Source organism: Lithobates pipiens, unplaced genomic scaffold (assembly GCF_037356315.1).
Source record: "Lithobates pipiens isolate NorthernLeopardFrog02 unplaced genomic scaffold, aLitPip1_a1.2 Scaffold_25, whole genome shotgun sequence".
NCBI classification, from domain to species: domain Eukaryota; kingdom Metazoa; phylum Chordata; class Amphibia; order Anura; family Ranidae; genus Lithobates; species Lithobates pipiens.
The window spans coordinates 218069969-218089226 of record NW_027507787.1 but is presented as its reverse complement, the minus strand read 5'-3'; the positions used below and the strand labels follow the sequence as shown (position 1 = coordinate 218089226).

Below are 19258 nucleotides of genomic sequence, written 5' to 3'. Positions count from 1 at the left end.
CACACGGTCGGACTTTCCGGTGGAAAATGTGCGATCGGATCTTGTCGGAAAATCCGATCGCGCATGGGCTCCATCAGACTTTTTCCGTCGGATTTTCCGACGCACAAAGTTTGAGAGCAGGATCTAAAATTTTCCGACAACAAAATTCGATCACATCAATTCCGATCGCGTGTATCGTGACAAAGTGCCACGCATGCTCAGAATAAACTAAGAGACGAAAGCTATTGGCTACTGCTCCATTTATAGTCCCGACGTACGCGTTTGACGTTACCTCGTTCAGAATGATCGGATTTTCCGACAACTTTGTGTGACCGTGTGTATGCAAGACAAGTTTCGGCCAAAATCCGTCAGAAAAAATCCGACGGATTTTGTGGTTGGAATGTCCGACCGTGTGTGTGGGGCATAACAGTATACTAAAATAAAAAATCCTGCGTGAGGTGCTTTAGGTTACACCTTTCCATTCAAGTCAACTGAAGGGGGTCCTTCAAAATTGCAATGCAACTCATCTAAAAACACAGGGTAATGCGCATTAATGTGTGCGTTTTCAGATGCAATAAATATTCAAATAACAAGGATTTGCTTAAGGAGGGTCATACAATTCTATTTAATATTCAACATGACTAAATTATATTTTATCTCCTGTTCCATTTTTCATGCGCGTCCTTATACCCATCCCCCAATGCTGTAGCTTTACATTAACCATGTCTACACTGTTTCCTTCTGTGTATATCAAAAGGATGGAATGCATTGAATGCAATGTAATAAACATGAAATATTCTTATAATGGTATTCTTAAAATTCTAAATAATATTGTCTTTCCAGAGATTGTGATCTGTACATACTATGTAAACCTCAGATGTGACTTTTAACAACACAAAGTGACAAGATGATAGATCTGCTTCAAGGTGTTCATATTTTATCTCAATCCTTTGCGGTATTATATATATATATATATATATATATATATATATATATATATATATATATATATATATATATATATATATATATATATATATATACATATATATACAGTATATAGATATAGATATAGATATATATATATATTTATCTATTAGAGCTGCACGATTCTGGCCAAATTGAGAATCACGATTTTTTTTGCTTGGAATAAAAAGATCACGATTCTCATGACGTAAAATCTTTCACATTATACAAACAAAAATGGGCCAACTTTACTGCTTAATGTTTTTTTTTTTTTTTTTATTCATTAAAGTAATTTTAAAAAAAAATTGCATTTGAAAGACCGCTGTGCAAATAGAGTGTGACATAAAATATTGTAACAACCACCATTTTATTCTCTAGTGTGGCTACTAAAAGAATATATATAATTTTTGGGGGTTCTAATTAATTTTCTAGAAAAAAAAAAAAATTTTTAACTTGAAACGTCAGAAAAAGGTTTCGTTTTTAAGTGGTTAAACTTTTTTCACTTAAACACAAAGTCTATTCCATTGACAAATTGTTACAATGTTTATACTTAAAGTGGATGTAAACCCCAAAAAAATTATTTTTTTGTCATAATGTAGAGTATAATATTTCCTATCATTGGAGCCCAGTCTTGCCACAAAGAGTTAAATCTTAACAAACAGAGAAAAACTTTGTCAAATCCTCCCCCTGGCTGTGAGTGACAGGTGATTTACATATCTTGTGCACTAGCCTAAGAGACATGCATTATTAATTGCCTCCCATTTCTTCCTTCTGCTGCTCTGCAAGGATTGGCTGTTCCACGCCTCATCATGATTTGCCATGCTGAAGTCATGTGGGGACATTTCTGGGTTTTGACTGGATGTTAGTGATCATAGCAGAAGTTCAGTGTAAGAAATACACAGGAGAAAATGCATGTTGATAAGGGGAGTGTAGAGGTGGGCGGGGAGTCTACTGACATCACAACTCCACCCACTGAGCTCTGGAAAACAGACCCACCCACAAAACCTGCAGTTTTTAGGTCTCATAGCAGACAGAGGGGGGAGACATGTGACAGATAAGTATACATGCAGGAGGCATGTATATCCTTCTAGATAACTAATATTGCAGTAGTTTAGAAAGGATGAGAGTGGGTTTACATCCACTTTAAGTTCAACTGATAAAGAATGTTTTGATTCTTGGCAGACTGCCCAGTTTTTCTGTTCCTTCCTTTTGATGGCTGTGGCTTCAGAGGAGCAGAGAGAATTCTTTGCATAGAAAGAATTGTGAAACTTTAGTCAAGATCGTGATAGCGATTCTTGACGATTAATTGTGCAGCTCTACTATCTATGTATATTTGAGGCTGATAATAAATAAATATACTGCAGATACTGAGTACATGAACCTTTACCAATAACTATTTGCTCCAGCAAAGCTGTTGTGTTGTCTTCCAACATAATCTAAAATGGTAACCGTTCTTAGAAACCCCTGGGGTTCCTCCATATGTTGCTAGGGGTTCCAAAAGCTGTGGCTGATCAACCTCCCATTAATATGTTGTCCGCATCGTTCTGGTTCCAATACCACATAGCAAGCTGGCATTGTAACACCAATGATCTTTTCAGCTGTCTATAAGGGTGACATTCTGACCACTATTGTAAGGAGGTAAACTTCCCACTGGTCACCAATGTAAAGAGGGCATTCTTCCCAGTGACCAGCAACATAAGGGCATTCTTCCAACTGACCTCCAATGTAAGGAGCATTCTTCCTACTGCCCACCAATGTATGGAGCATTCTTTTCACTGGCCACCAATGTAAGGGGCATTCTTTCCATTGGCCACCAATGTAAGAGCAAGCTTCTTGCCACTGTTCACTAATGTAAAGGGGCATTCGTCCCACTGTCCACCAATGTAAAGGACATTCTTCCCACTGACTACCAATGTAAGGGGCATTCTTCCCACTGACTACCAATGTACGGGGCATTCCTCCCACTGTCCACCAATGTAAGAGGGCATTCTTCCCACTGTCCAACAATGTAAAGGGGCATTCTTCCTACTGTCCACCAATGTATAGGGCATTCTTCCCACTGTTTACCAATGTAAGAGGGCATACTTCCCACTGTCCACCAATGTAAAGGGACATTCTTCCCTATGTCAACCAATGTAAAGGGACTTTCTTCCCACTGTCCACCAATGTAAGGGGGCATTCTTCCCACTGACCACCAATATAAGGGGCATTTGTCCCACTGTTCACCAATGTAAGAAAGCATTCTTCCCACTGTCCACCAATGTAAAGGGCATTCTTCCCACTGACCATCAATGTAAGGGGCATACTGACCACCAATATAAGAGGGCTTTCTTCCCACTGTCCATTAATGAAAAGTGGATTCTTCATACTGCCCATTAATGAAAAGGGGATTCTCCCCACTGACCACCAATGTAAGATGGCATTCTTCCCATTGTCCACCAATGTAAAGGGGCATTCCTCCCATTGTCCACCAATGTAAAGAAGCATTCTTCCCACTGACCACTATGTTAGAGGGCATTCTTCCCACTGACCACTATGTAAGAGGGCATTCTTCCCACTGTCCAGTGTCCCCCAATGTAAAGGGGCATTCTTCCCACTGTCCATCAATGTAAGGGGGAATTCTTCCCACTGACACCAATATAAGGGGAATTTGTCCTACTGTTCACCAATGTAAGAAAGCATTCTTCGCACTGACCGCCAATTTAAGAGGCATTATTCCCGCTGTCCACCAATGTAAAGTGGCATTCTTCCCATTGTCTATCAATGTAAGGGGGCATTCTTCCCACTGACACCGATATAAGGGGAATTCATCCCACTGTTCACCAATGTAAGAAAGCATTACTCGCACTGACCACCAATTTAAGAGGGCATTCTTCCCACTGTCCACCAATGTAAAGGGCCATTCTTCTCACTGTCTACAAATGTAAGGACGTTCTTCCCATTGTTCACCAATGTAAGAGAGCATTCCTGTGCACATCACATGCAATGTCTGTGTGATGCGATTTGAGACATACATTATGTAGAGCTCAAATCACATCGCATCTGCACCAAAAAGAGACCATTTTTTCCCCACACCTTGGCAATCGCACTGCATTTTGCAATCTGTTTTGGGGTGCTAATCTAACATTGACACCCGTAGCAAATAGCATGGACACAGTGCCAAGTAACGTGATGTGATGAAGGGAAAAGCAGCAAATCTTGTGTTTCCCACATCGCTGCAATGTGAACTAAAGCTGACACTAACTGTGAGGCCGCGTACACACGCGGGGACTGTTCGCTCAACTTTGTCCGTCAAACAGTTTCAGCGAACAGTCCGCTCAAAATTAGCATGGACGGACTTGCCCACACACGACGAACGAACAGTTTGCTGAAACCGTGCGCGATGACGTGAACGGCACGTACGACGGGACGGAAAATACGACGTCCTATACACTGCATTACAACTTTCGGCGTGTAAATCCTTTCTGAGCATGCGCGGAACTTAGTTTGACGAACAAGCCTACACACGAGGGGACTGTTCGCTGAAACCAAGTTTCAGCGGACAGTTTTTCGGAATTTCCGAAAAACTTTGTTCAGCAGACTGTTCGCTGAAACTGTCCGCTGAAGGCCCACACACGGGCGGACTGTCCGCCGAAACACTGTTCAGCGGACCAAGTTGGGCGAACAGTCCCCGCGTGTGTACGCGGCCTAACTGATACCAATTTAAAAAAAGCTTTTTTTTTAATATAAATCCTACGTAAAAATAAACTAGCCCTGACCTTTGACCATGACTCTGACTATAACTCTAGCCCTGCCACTAACCTAGATCAAATTTTAATCTACCTATTTTTATATACAGTATATATATATATATATATATATATATATATATATATATATATATATATATATATATTATTATTTTTGCAAAAAAAATATTTGGAACCCCCAAACATTATATATATATATATATATATATATATATATATATATATATATATATATATATTTTTTTTAGCAGAGACCCTAGAGAATAAAATGGCGGTCATTGCAATATTGTATGTCACACTGCATTTGTGCAGCTGTCTTAAAAGCACAATTTTTGGGGAAAAATACACTTGAATTAATAAAAAAAAAACGAAACAGTAGAGTCAGCCTAGTTTGTTGGTATAATGTGAAAGATGATGTTACGATGAGAATCGGGATATTTATTCTATTCTCAATTTATCCATAATCGTGCAGGTCTAATATATATATATATATATATATATATATATATATATATATATATATTACATTTTCTCCTCTAGCAGGAGAAAATAATTAATTGGAGATGATTTACTAAAACTGGAGCACACAAAATCTCATGCAGCTGTGCATAGCAACCAATCAGCTTCTAGGTTTTATTGTCAAAGCTTAATTAAACAAGTTTAAGTTAGAAGCTGATTGGTTACCACTGTATGCACAGCTGCACCAGATTCTGTGTGTGCCTGTTTTAGTAAAGTTTAGGGGGAAAAAAACACAGAGGCAGGCTGCACAGTGACTGATCACTGTGATAGCCAATCAGAGGCTATCACAACTATCAGGTGATTGGGCTTTCCAGTTACGGAATGTTAGCACGGGACCCAGGGTTCTCGTTGAGAGCTCAGTCTCTGTGCAGCGTGCTCCCAGAACACCCATGTACACATATATACAGCCTCATGGAAGAATACTTCTGTGAAGCTGCATATATGTGTACACAAATAATCAACAATGACCCACACTCTGTGCTTAATGGAAAAATCTATTCCCTAGGATTGGCCTGTTGCACGTTTATATATGTGTACATGCTTTGGCAAGTGGTTAAAGTGATTGTAAAATCAAAGTTGTTTTTTTCCCTTAAAATTAAAAAGATATTATACTTGGTTATACATTGAGTGAAATAAGTATTTGATCCCCTATCAATCAGCAAGATTTCTGTCTCCCAGGCGTCTTCCATACAGGTAACTAGCTGAGATTATGAGCACTCCCTTAAAGGGAGTGCTCCTAATCTTGGCTTGTTACCTGCATAAAAGACATTCCAATCTCTCCACTATGGCCAAGACCAAAGAGCTGTCCAAGGATGGCAGGTACAAGATTGTAGACCTACACAAGGCTGGAATGGGCTACAACACCATAGCCAAGCAGCTTGGTGAGAGGGTTATAACAGTTGATGCGATTATTCGCAAATGGAAAAAACACAAAATAACTGTCAATCTCCCCCTTGATCTGGGGCTCCATGCAAGATCTCACCTCATGGAGTTTCAATGATCATGAGAGCGGAGAGCGGTGAGGAATCAGCCCAGAACTACACAGGAGAATCTTGTCAATGATCTCAAAGCAGCTGGGACCATAGTCACCAAGAAAACAATTAGTAACACACTACGCAGTGAAGGACTGAAATCCTGCAGAGCCCGTAAGGTCCCCCTGCTCAAGAAAGGCCCATCTGAAGTTTGCTAACGAACATCTGAATGATTCAGAGGAGATTTAGGTGAAAGTAGGGATGCACCGAGATTTTTCGGCCACCGAAACATGCCCTTTTCGGGAATTTGCCGAAAGAGAAATGTTGCCAATATTGGCGCCGAAAAAAGGGGCGGTGCCATCCGGCCAGGTGCCGCACATGTTTCATCCTGGCATGCTCCTAGGAGTCTCCACTCCCTCCTCCTCCTCTCACTCCTGTCATACACAGCCTACCAGTGCCTGGTAATACATGTCACGCTGTGTGGATCTGAATCGCCGTGCAGCCGATGTAACAGTGTGCCGCCTCCTATGACACACGGCACAGTGATTCCTAGCATTGGATCAGGGTGCCGTCTATCACAAGAGGCGGTCTAGGAGGTGGGACATCGTTACATCTGCTGCGCAGCGATTCAGATCCACACAGCGCGACATGCATTACCAGGCACTGGGGAGGCTGTGTAGGACAGGAGTGAGAAGAGGAGGGAGGGGAGACTCTGAGGGGCGTGCCAGGATGAAACTGGCTGCATGGCAATTCAGATCCACACAGCGATATATGCATTACCAGGCACTGGTAGGCTCAGGCTGCACGTCATGGGCACTGGCAGGCTGCACAACATGGGCACTGGCAGGCTGCACAACATGGGTACTGGCAGGCTGCACAACATGGGCACTGGCAGGCTGCATAACATGGGCACTGGCGGGCTGCATGCCATGGGCACTGGCGAGCTGCTGCATCTGATGGGCACAGGCATTGGTGAGGCTGCATGGCATGGGCACTGGCAGGCTACTACATATGGACACAGGCACTGGAGAGGCTGAATGGCAGGCACAGACAGGCTGCTGCATCTGATGGGCACAGACACTGGTGAGGCTGCATGAAGGGCACAGGCAGGCTGCTACAACTGACTGGTAGGCTGCATCTGACAGGCACTGGTGAATTTGCATTTAATGGACACTGGTGAGGCTGCATTGATCTCATGTACTGCATCTGCAGTCTCTGACCATCTCCTGTACCATGTCCCCAGTCTCTGACCCTCTACTGTACCACAGGAGGGAGGGGTAGGCTCCTGTACCATAGGAGGGAGGGGTAGGCTCCTGTACCATAGGAGGGAGGGGTAGGCTCCTGTACCATAGGAGGGAGGGTTAGGCTCCTGTACCATAGGAGGGAGGGGTAGGCTCAGACTGCAGTCTCTGACCATCTCCTGTTCCATGTCCCCAGTCTCTGACCATCTCCTGTACCATGTCCCCAGTCTCTGACCATCTCCTGTACCATGTCCCCAGTCTCTGACCATCTCGGTATCGGTTTCGGTTTTCGGCCTGGTGTATTTTTCATTTTCGGTATCGTTTTCGGCACCAAAAAACCCATTCGGTGCACCCCTAGGTGAAAGTGTTGTGGTCAGATGATACCAAAATCAAGCTCTTTGGCATCAACTCAACTCACCGTGTTTGGAGGAGGAGGAGATTCTGCCTATGACCCCAAGAACTCCATCCCCACCGTCAAACCAGGAGGTGGAAACATTATGCTTTGCGGGTGTTTTTCTGCTAAGGGGACAGGACAACTTCATCACATTAAAGGGACAATGGATGGGGCCATGTACCCTCAAATCTTGGATGGAAACTTTCTTCACTCAGCCAGGGCATTAAAAATGGGTTGTGGATGGGTATTTCAGCATGACAATGACCCAAACACATGGCCAAGGCAACAAAGGAGTGGCTCAAGAAGAAGCACATTAAGGTCCTGAAGTGGCCTAGCCAGTCTCCAGACCCTAATCCCATAGAAAATGTGTTGAGGTAGCTGAAGGTTCGAGTTACCAAATGTCAGCCTCGGTGCTGCAACTGCATGCCTTAGATGCGAAGCGTGGTATCATTGATTTAAATGGGGCATGGCTGGCAAGTGGCACCACTATAGGAAACTTGCTGCATTGTGAAGCCACTATAGCAATGTATGAAAACATGTTTGCTGGCCCGAGGCGACAAGAGAACCTTCGAAGCCCCAGTGCAAGAAAGCATGTAGGGCCCCCCTGCCCCCCCCCCTTCCATCTGAGCCCCAGGTTTCCAGTTCTGGGGGGGCCTCCATGGACATCATCCTAGAACCCTGCCTCCCGTGTGCCCCCTGGGGTGCACATCCAGCTCTGTGACACAGCTGATCACAGATAATGGTAAAGGGCCAATCACAGCTGATCACATGTAAACAGATTTGCCAGTTATTGGCAGTCTTCTCCTCCCACACTGTGTCTGTGTGAGGAAAGAAGAGCTGTTAACCAGTCAGTACATTGTTTACACTGATAATCAGAGCATTAATCATCAGTGCCCTGATTATCAGTGCAGCTCCATCAGTGCCCATCAGTGCAGCCTATAATTGCCGCCTATTAGTGCGCATCAATGTCGCTTATCAGTGCCCATCAGTGCCACCTATCAGTGCTCATCAATGCTGGCTATCAGTGCCCATCAGTGCCACCAATCACTACTCATCAATGCCACCTATCAGTGCCCATCAGTGCAGCCTATCATTGCTGCCCATCAGTGCCACCTATCAGTGATGCCTAGGGCATCAGTGATGTCCAGGACTCTCAGCTGAGAGCATCTCTCTCATACAGCCCAGTCAGAGCCTGCACTGACAGTTCACTCTCCCTCCTCCCTCACATGAATGGTAGAGGAGAAAGCTGATCTGCTCCTCCACCTTCCACCCTTCCCCTCTGTGTGTGCACTGCAGGAAGTATGAAGCCCAGCAGCTGAATGAGCAAAGAAGATAGGCGGGAGGAGAAGGAGCAGATTGGCTCTCTCCTCTCCCATCCGTGTGAGGGAGGAGGGATGGGGAACTGTCAGTGCAGGCTCTGGGCTGTATGAGAAAGATGCTCTCAGCTCAGAGCCCTGTGGCCAGCAACCCTGCTGGAGCCCCCTCCCCCCCAACATTGGCGGAATGCCAGGGCCCAGTCAAAAGTGTGACCTTTGCGACCCTGGTAGTTCTGCCACTGCTGCTGGCTATGTAGCTTGGCAGTAGGCAGTAAGGGGTTGGTGAAATCATAGATCAACTCAGCTTGACTGAATCCAATCTAATTCAGAAGGGAAGTTATGTTTATTTGACTGTTTGCTGATTCAATTGTTTTGATCGAATTACAATCAGATAACACATTTAAAGTGTGTGGCCACTGTAAGGTTGATTGTGCAGAGATTGTCTGGTCAGATTGTAATGTGTATAGCGAGCCTTAGCACTATGCGTATAACATCCCTAACCCTCAGCATCCAATCAGGTTTCATCTTTAGGCCTCGTGCACATTTATAAGACTCAAAAGTGCTCAATTCCTGGCACTTTCCCACGCTCAGGGAACTGCAGGCAGCATGTACAGTTGGCTATATAAGTGAATGGCTGTATGTGTAAACGTTGATGCTCCTATGCATCAATGTACACTCACCAGCCACCTATTCAATTGCTTAGTTACACAAATTGCTAATCAGCCAATCACATGGCAGCAACTCAATGTATTTAAGAATCTAGACGTGATGAAGACGACTTGCTGAAGTTCAAACCGAGCATCAGAATGGGGAAGAAAGGGGATTTAAGTGACTTTGAACGTGGCATGGTTGTTGGTGGCAGACGGGCTGGTCTGAGTATTTCAAAAACTGCTGATCTACTGGGATTTCCACACACAGTCATCTCTTGCTTTTACAGAGAATGGTCTGAAAAAGAGAAAAGGTCCAGTGAGTGGCAGTTGTGTGGAGGAAAATGCCTTGTTGATATCAGAGGTCAGAGGAGAAAATGGGCAGACTGGTTTGAGGTGATAGAAAGGCAGCAGTAACTCAAATAACCACTCGTTACAACCAAGGTATACAGAGTTCCATCTCTGAGCGCACAAAACATCTCACCTTGAAGCAGATGGGCTACAGCAGCAGAAGAGCACACCGGGTGCCACTCCTGTCAGCTAAGAACAGAAAACTGAGGGTACAATTCGCATAGCTCACCAAAATTGGACAATAGAAGATTGGAAAAACGTTGCCTGGTCTGATGAGTCTCGATTTCAGCTGCAACATTCAGATGATAGGGTCAGAATTAGGAGTAAACAACATGAAAGGATGGATCCATCCTGCCTTGTATCATCGGTTCAGGCTGGTGATGTAATGGGGGGGATATTTTCTTGGCACACTTTGGGTCCCTGAGTACCAATTGTGCATCGATTAAACACCACGGCCCACCTGAGTATTGTTGCTGACCATGACCATCCCTTTATGACTACAGTGTCCCCATCTTCTGATGGCTCCTTCCAGCAGGATAATGCACCATGTCACAAAGATCAAATCATCTCACCACTGGACAATGAGGTCGCTGCACTCCAATGGCCTCCACACTCACCACATCTCATTCAATAGAGCACCTTTGGGATGTGGTGGAATGGGAGATTTGCATCATGAATGTGCAGCCGAGAAATCTGCAGAAACTGCGTGATGCTATTATGTCACTATGGACCAAAATCTCTGAGGGATGTTTCCAACGCCTTGTTGAATCTATGCCACCAAGAAGGAAGGCAGTTCTGAAGGCAAAAGGGGGTCCAACCCGGTACTAGCAAGGTGTACCCAATAAAGGGGCCGGTAAGTGTATTTTTCTGAATGCAAGACTCACCTGTTTGAGATATATGGTGTATGCGCATGCGTGGCTAAACACTGACGCACAGGAGAATTGGTATTTTCATGAGTATGGGCACATACGGCCATTCGCTTATATAGCCAGCTGTACATACCGTCTATGGCTTCCTGGGGACAGGAAAGTGCTGGGTATTATAACGCTTTGAGTCGCGTCTATGTGCATGAGGCCTAAAGGTGAAACCTGATTGGTTGCTGCACTGTTCCTGTAAGCTCCTGCACTCTGCCTGTAATCACAGCCATAAGGAATACATTATTAAATAAGGACAAACCAATGCATACATGCAGATTGGTATAGCAGTGCATATTGTAGTCCTCATCCAGGAGATGTCTCAGGATCAGAATCTACTCTGCATGTAAGAGCAAAACAGATGACAGAAAAGCAGCGTCAGCCTCTCAAAATGAACTAAAGGATAACCTCACCTGTACCTAAATAAAAATAACGGGGAAATAAAATAATCAATGCATAGCTAATAAATTAATTAATAGGCTAAAAAACAAAACAAATGGAAAGGCAGTCACCCATAGCAACTAACCAAAAAACACCTTTCAGTGACTGTCGTAAAACAAGCTGCCTTCTGATTGGTTGCTATGGGCAGCATGTCTTCAGTAAATTTGCCCTGCATTATTGAATAGGTCTGTCATTAATGATTTCTTTGTCAGATCATAGCAATCCTTAAATGCTTATTCTCTCATATTAATTTATAAATCTAAATAAATGAAATACATAAAAAAAAAATATATATATATATATATATATATATATATATTTCTTGTAATATATACACATATATTATATATATATTTGTATAAATAAATTATATATATATATATATATATATATATATATATATATATTACAATAATAATAATAAAATAATACCATATATATATATATATATATATATATATATATATATATATATAGTATTATTTTATTATTATTGTAATATATATATATATATATATATATATATATATATATATATATATATATATATAATTTATTTATACAAATATATATATAATATATATGTATATATTACAAGAAATATATATATATATATATATATATATATATATATATATGTATATATATATATATTTTTATATTATATTTTATATTTATATTTAATATATATATATATATATTACAATAATAATAAAATAATACCATAATAATACCATATATATATTTATATATATATGTATTTGTGATATATATATATATATATATATATATTTATTTATTTTTATGTATTTTATTTATTTATATTTATGCTGCCCATAGCAACCAATCAGAAGGCAGCTTATTTTACTACAGTCACTGAAAAATGTTTTTTGGTTAGTTGCTATGGGTGACTGCCTTTCCATGTCTTATTTTTTAGCCTATTGATTAATTCATTTATTAATGATGCATTGATTATTTTATTTCCTGTTATTTTTATTCATTTAGGTACAGGTATATATATATATATATATATATATATATATATATATATATATATATATATATATATATATATATATATATATATATATATATAGCAAAAAAATATTAATCTGCCACAATTCCCAAAGTTGTAGCATCAAGATAATTATCTTTACTTTAGCCATTGGTTCCAGCTGAAAACTGTCACTTTTTTGTGTTGCAAAATAAGTACTCTTGTCCTGTTGTGTTATATTTCAGCCTCCGGTCCTTCTTCTAAGGACCATTCTATTGGAATGATATAGTAATGTCATGCATGTTACATAACTGCCAACAAATAGTCAGATTCCATGTAACGAAGCCGGCTGAACAGATTTATTGGGATGTTTGGCGCAGGAAAATGCTTGACCCAGTTTCAATATTATTTTGCTGCCAGTGACAACCCAGTGACATTGATGTGGATGGTGATGATGGCATTTTTGGCGATGGCCTGTATGCACCTTCAAACATGCAATCATAAAACTGGATTAAAATATATATAAATAAGGCATTTATGCAAAACAGAATTTATTTAAATTCAGTGGGATTGTGTCCCTGCAGACCAATGTCACCCACAGATACCATCGAGTATACAGGCTGCATAGGCTTCTTGATTATAGAAACCCCTGGGGTTACAAAGAATGCCCCCACCCCCCTTAGTACACAGAACAGCACCCCCCCCCCCCCCTTAGTACACAGAGCACCCCCCATAGACCCCCCAGATCGTTTGCATTAGTGCATAGAAGATCCCAGAACTATCATGGCTGTCTGCAATGGATCCCTGCCCCCCTCCCCCCCCCTGTGTCTTACTGTGATCCTGGGGATGTTCTTCTTGCCCTGGTAGGACATGTTGTCAGGGTGTGGGGTGGGCCCCTGTGTCCAGCAGATCGGGGGTCCTGGGCTCCGAGGATCCCTGTGTTATTGTGTAGATGGAGGTGGGGGATGTGCCTTCCTCTCTTTTTGTTGTCACAGGCTCGGTGGCTCCCCCTGCACTGCAAGAAGCTGTCAGCCCAGCTCCTTCATTACAATGCCAGCCACATCCTGCAAGCTCCAGCCAGGGGCCTCTCCTAGGGCCACGATCCAGCCCCCAGCCCCCCTCCCCCCAGCACACACAATAGACAGAGAGAAGGTCTGCACAGAGAGGCATAGGATGCCAGGCTGTGCCTGGAGCCACACACAGCCAGAGCCCAGCAACCCACCATCATCCTTCCATCCATATACTGCCTGCCTTTGTACAGCGTTACAGCCCTGGCAAGAGCCATACCCAGCCACATCCCAGCATCCCACCATCATCCTTCCATCCATATACTGCCTGCCTTTGTACAGCGCTACAGCCCTGGCAAGAGCCATACCCAGCCACATCCCAGCATCACACCATCATCCTTCCATCCCTATACTGCCTGCCTTTGTACACCGCTAGAGCCCTGGCAGGAGCCATACCAGCCACATCCCAGCATCATCTTTCCATCCCTATACTTTGTACAGCGCTACAACTCTGGCAGGAGCCATACCCAGCCAGAGCCCAGCAACCCACCATCATCCTTCCATTCCTATACTGCCTGCCTTTGTACAGCTCTACAATCCTGGCCGGGGCCATACACAGACACATCCCAGAAACCCACCATCATCCTTCCATCCCTATACTGCCTGCCTTTGTACAGCGCTACAGCCCTGGCAGGAGCCATACCCAGCCACATCCCAGCACCCCACCATCATCCTTCCATCCATCCCTATACTGCCTGCCTTTGTACAGCTCTACAGCCCTGGCAGGAGCCATACCCAGCCACATCCCAGCATCCCACCATCATCCTTCCATCCATCCCTATACTGCCTGCCTTTGTACAGCGCTACAGCCGTGGCAGGAGCCATACCCAGCCACATCCCAGCATCCCACCATCATCCTTCCATTCATCCCTATACTGCCTGCCTTTTTACAGCGCTACAGCCCTGGCAGGAGCCATACCCAGCCACATCCCAACAACCCACCATCATCCTTCCATCCCTATACTGCCTGCCTTTGTACAGCACTACAGCCCTGGCAGGCCTAGCTAGCCACATCCCAGCAACCCACCACCATCCTTCCTGGGTCATATCTTCTATACCCAACAATACTTTTATGGCTATGGAATACACTTCTATTATATACCCGACAATACATTCAGATTTATACAGTGCTGCCTGTGTACTCCGCTACAGCCCTAGCAGGCGCCAAAACCAGTCAAAGCCAAGCAACCCATCGCTATCCTTCCCCATCAGATCTACTATACAATACATCCATGTCTATGGAGATCACATGTATTATACCCGACAATACATCCATGTCTATGAAGAGCTTCCTGTGTACTCCACTACAGCCCTGGCAGGCGCCATACACAGCCAGAGCCCAGCAGTCCACAACCCTTTTTTCAGATATTTCATCTACCTTACCAGACATTAAATTAATTCCTATGGAGATCATATATATTAACTGCTTCAGCAATGGAAGATTTCCCCCCTTAATGACCAGGCCATTTTTTGCGATTTGGCACTGCATTGCTTTAAACTGACAATTGCGCGGTCGTACGATGCTGAATCCAAACCAAATCGATGCCTTTTTTTCCTACAGATATAGTTTTCTTTTGGTGGTATTTGATCACCTCTGCAGTTTTTATTTTTTGCGCTATAAACAAAAAAAGAGTGACAATTTTGAAAAATCAAACAATATTTTTTACTTTTTGCTATAATAAATATCCCCTCCCCCAAAAAAAAAGTTAAAAAACGAATTTCTTCATCAGTTTAGGCCGATATGTATTCTTCTACATATTTTTGGTAAAAAAAAAAAATCTCAATAAGCGGATATTGATTGGTTTTCGCAAAAGTTATCGCATCTACAAAATAGGGGATAGATTTATGGACTTTATATTATTCTTTTTTTTTTTTACTAGTAATGGCAGTGATCAGCAATTTTTAGTAGGACTGCGACATTGCGGCGGACAAATCGGACACGTTTGACACTTTTGTGGGACCATTGACATTTATACTGCGATCAGTGCTATAAAAATGCCCTGATTACTGTATAAATGGCATTGTCAGGGAAGGGGTTAACCACTAGGGGGGTGATCAAGGGGTTAAATGTGTTCCCTGGGAGGTGTTTCTAACTGTGGGGGGAGGGGACTGACTGGGAGCTGAGAGATCGCTGTTCATGATCACTAGGAACAGACAATCACTCTGTACTCCTCTGTCAGAACGGAGATCTGTGTGTTTACATTGACAGCTCTCTGTGGAGCAATCGCGTGGAGGGGGGGCGACAGACATCGTGGCTACTGGCCACGTGCATCAGCTCCCCCGCCATGCGCCTGCTATAGCTGTTAAAAGGGACCACCGTACCAGTATGGCGATTCGTGGGGAACGAGCCGACCTGCCGCAGCATAATGACGGCAACTGGTCGGGAAGTGGTTAAACCAATGTCTATTGAGAGCTGCACTATGAACTGCCTGTGTACCCCGCCATAGCCCTGTCAGGTGCCATATACTGGCAGGGGCTCCTGAGGATGCTGGCAGATGTATTGGATCCATTGCATTCAAGTGAACATACACCACGGAAAGATATTACTAATTATCAATGCACACTAAAGGTGACCATACACTATACAATCCCATTGCACAATCTTTCTTAGATATAGTAATATGTAGTGCAAGGGCTTGCCTGATTTTATACAAATTTTTATGGATTGTTTAGGCCTGTCCTCCTATTACATCGTTTTGGTAAATAGACCAGATTGCATTGTGTATGGCCAGCTTAAGAACAGAGTCGTCTCTCTTCTCTATATTTTACAGCACACATGTTACCTGGACTGTTTATGAAAATAGAATAATTTGGAATGATTGTTATATAAGGCTCCATGCACACTGAAGCTCAAAAAAGCTTTTTTCTGGACGCCAGATTGCTGGCAGAAAACGCTGGTTGAAAAACTTGCTTTTAACAGCGTTTTGTACTAGCGTTTATGGGCGTTTTCAATAAAAATACACGAGGACACTCCAACAATCCCACAGTACATTCCAAACTCCCACAATGCATTGAAAAAATAGAATGCCGAACACTAATTAACGCGCGTTTATGAGCGTTTATAAGCGTTTATGAGCGTTTATCAGCGTTTATCGTTTTTTGGCGGTGAAAAACGGGACTTTGAACGCAAATTTCTGGCGTTCAGAAAAAAGTCCATAAACTCCACTGCTCATTAAAGCTGAAAAACGTCCATGTGTGCATGGACACATAGGCTAACATAGAGTGGAGTTTATGGGCTTTTAAAAAAAACGCCCAAACTCCAATAAACTGCAGTTTATGAGCTCCAGTGTGCATGGAGCCTAAGGCCGCGTACACACGGGCGGATTGTCTGCCCAACTAAGTTCGTCAGACAATCCGACAGACAGTCCGTCCAAATTTTGAATGAACGGACTTGACCACACACGATGAACAGACAGTCCGCTGAAAGCGTGCGCGATGACGTGTACAGCACATACGACGGGACTAGAAAAACGACGTCCTATACACTGCAATGCAACCTTCGGCCGTGTAAATCCTTTCTGAGCATGCGCCATACTTAGTCCGTCCAACTTGCCTACACACGAGCGGACTGTCCGCTGAAACCAAGTTTGGACGGACAAAATTACGGAAATTCCGTAAGACTTTGTTCGTCAGACAGTCCGCTGAAAAAGTCCGCTGAAGCCCACACACGAGCGGATTGTCCGCTGAAACACAGTTCAGCGGACCAAGTTGGGCGGACAATCCTCTCGTGTGTACGCGGCCTAAGAAGTACATCAACCCAAGTCAACTTGATTATCATTTTCAAACTATGTATATATAGTATACTTTGTGGGAGGTATATACACACACACACATATATATATATAGTATACTTTGTGGGAGGTATATATATATATATATATATATATATATATATATATATATATATACCTCCCCCAAGTATACTATATATATATATATGTGTGTGTATATACCTCCCACAAATTATACAGTATATATGTGTGTATATATCTCCCACAAAGTATATATATATATATATATATATATATATATATGTGTGTGTGTGTGTATACCTCCCACAAAACATAATATATACATACCTCTCCCAAAGTATACGCATACCCTCTCTACAAACCACCTCCTCTTTTACTGAGCTATAATCCACCTACAGTATTGATAATAATAATCATAATAATAACATTAACGATAATAATAACAATACAGCTAAACAACACTCCTGTCAATAACAATAACAAAAGAGATATTATCTGCTACCACTACTAATAATAACAAAAACAACATATCACTGCTTAAACTGCTACCAATACTAATTAATAATCTTTCACCACTACTGCTAATAATATTACAAATAATAATAATAAAAATGAGACACCATTCACTGCTAATAACAACCATTATACATTACCAATAACACAACTACTAATAATTTTTTATAATCTTCAACTAACACTACTTGTAATAAAAACAAAAAAACAAAAAAATAAGTTACTGTTCACTGGCAATAATACTAAACCACTACAAATAATAATAGTAAACAATCTTCCATCAAGACTGCTCATAATACTAACAATAATGATAAAAATGGGTTACCACCCTCTGCTAATAATAACAGTATTATTAATACTAACTACTAATACTAAAATGATCAATCTCCCACCACTAGTGCTAATAATAATACAATTAGATATGATTCACTGATAATAATATACAACTAATTATATCAGTAAATGAGATGCCCTTTACTGATAATCATAACATGCTACTAATTACACTGCTACTGATAAAAATGATCAATCTTCCATCACTAATGCTAATAATATAAATGATACAATTTAGATACCATTCTCTGATAATAATAATATACCACTAAGTACACTGCTACCAATAGTAATTAACAATGTTCCACTATTATTGCTAATAAAAATAAAATTATAATATCAATATATGCCTAATAATAATATTAACTCTTTCACCACTAGTGCTTATAGTAAAATATTACCAATAATAGGACCCCGCCAGTACTGGTAATGAATGGCATGAGGCCCCCAGTGCTGAGGGGTGTGATGCTGCCATTACCTGGCTATGCTTGGCTGGTTCCTCCACTGGGACAGATACAGGTCCCTGTAGGTCCACCTTCTCAGCAGCTCCCAGTCCATCCACACTGCCCAGGCTGCTGCTCTCACTGCTGGACTCACTGAGCCCATTAGAACCAGAACCAGGAGTGCCCCCATCCATCTTCCTGCTGCCATTCTTTTTGCCAACACTCAATGCCTCGAAATTGATGGTTTTATTCTCAAAAGCCCCCTCCACATTGCAGAACATGCCCCCATACTTCTGCCTGGGTTTGGGACTTCCTGAGCCCAGCTTGGAGAAGTAAGTGGGCACCTCTTCCTGGACTTTCTCTGCTTTCCTCCTCTCTGCCATGTCTGCTGGCTTGCTGGTTCTCTGCAGGTTGTCCCCTATGATAATCTGAAGTGAAGTGTGCTCCTGGTCTGCCAGGCTTAATTTGAGGAAGGGCCTGTGTCTACAATGTGTCACATAACCCCCTGAGGTTACATTACCCCAGCTGGCAGCTCCATTTAGGGATGACTGAGCTGTCCAATGGGTGTGGTGCTGAACTGGTGAGAGTGACACCCTGGAGCTGACTATGTTGTCCCTGTGTGATAGGACTGCACAGATATTGTGGATTTTTATCAGATCATGGAAATT

At 42.4% G+C, this 19258-nt stretch overlaps 1 protein-coding gene across 2 annotated transcripts in view; it reads right to left on the bottom strand.

Moving 5' to 3' along the window:
• The window catches only part of DPYSL4 (dihydropyrimidinase like 4), a 109715-nt gene extending 90732 nt beyond the window's left edge, over positions 1-18983 (bottom strand). Inside the window, exons 1-3 of one of the 2 annotated variants that reach the window (XM_077455555.1) lie at positions 18653-18983; positions 7673-7684; positions 4451-4459 (exon numbers count right to left, since the gene is read on the bottom strand). In XM_077455555.1, the coding sequence (XP_077311681.1) occupies positions 4451-4459; positions 7673-7684; positions 18653-18973 (342 nt within the window). In that variant the 5' untranslated portion in view covers positions 18974-18983. Of the gene's footprint in view, positions 1-4450; positions 4460-7672; positions 7685-13315; positions 13542-18652 lie in introns of those variants that run through there. The other variant, XM_077455554.1, reaches the window with a different exon arrangement.
• Between the last annotated feature and the right edge of the window lie 275 nt (positions 18984-19258).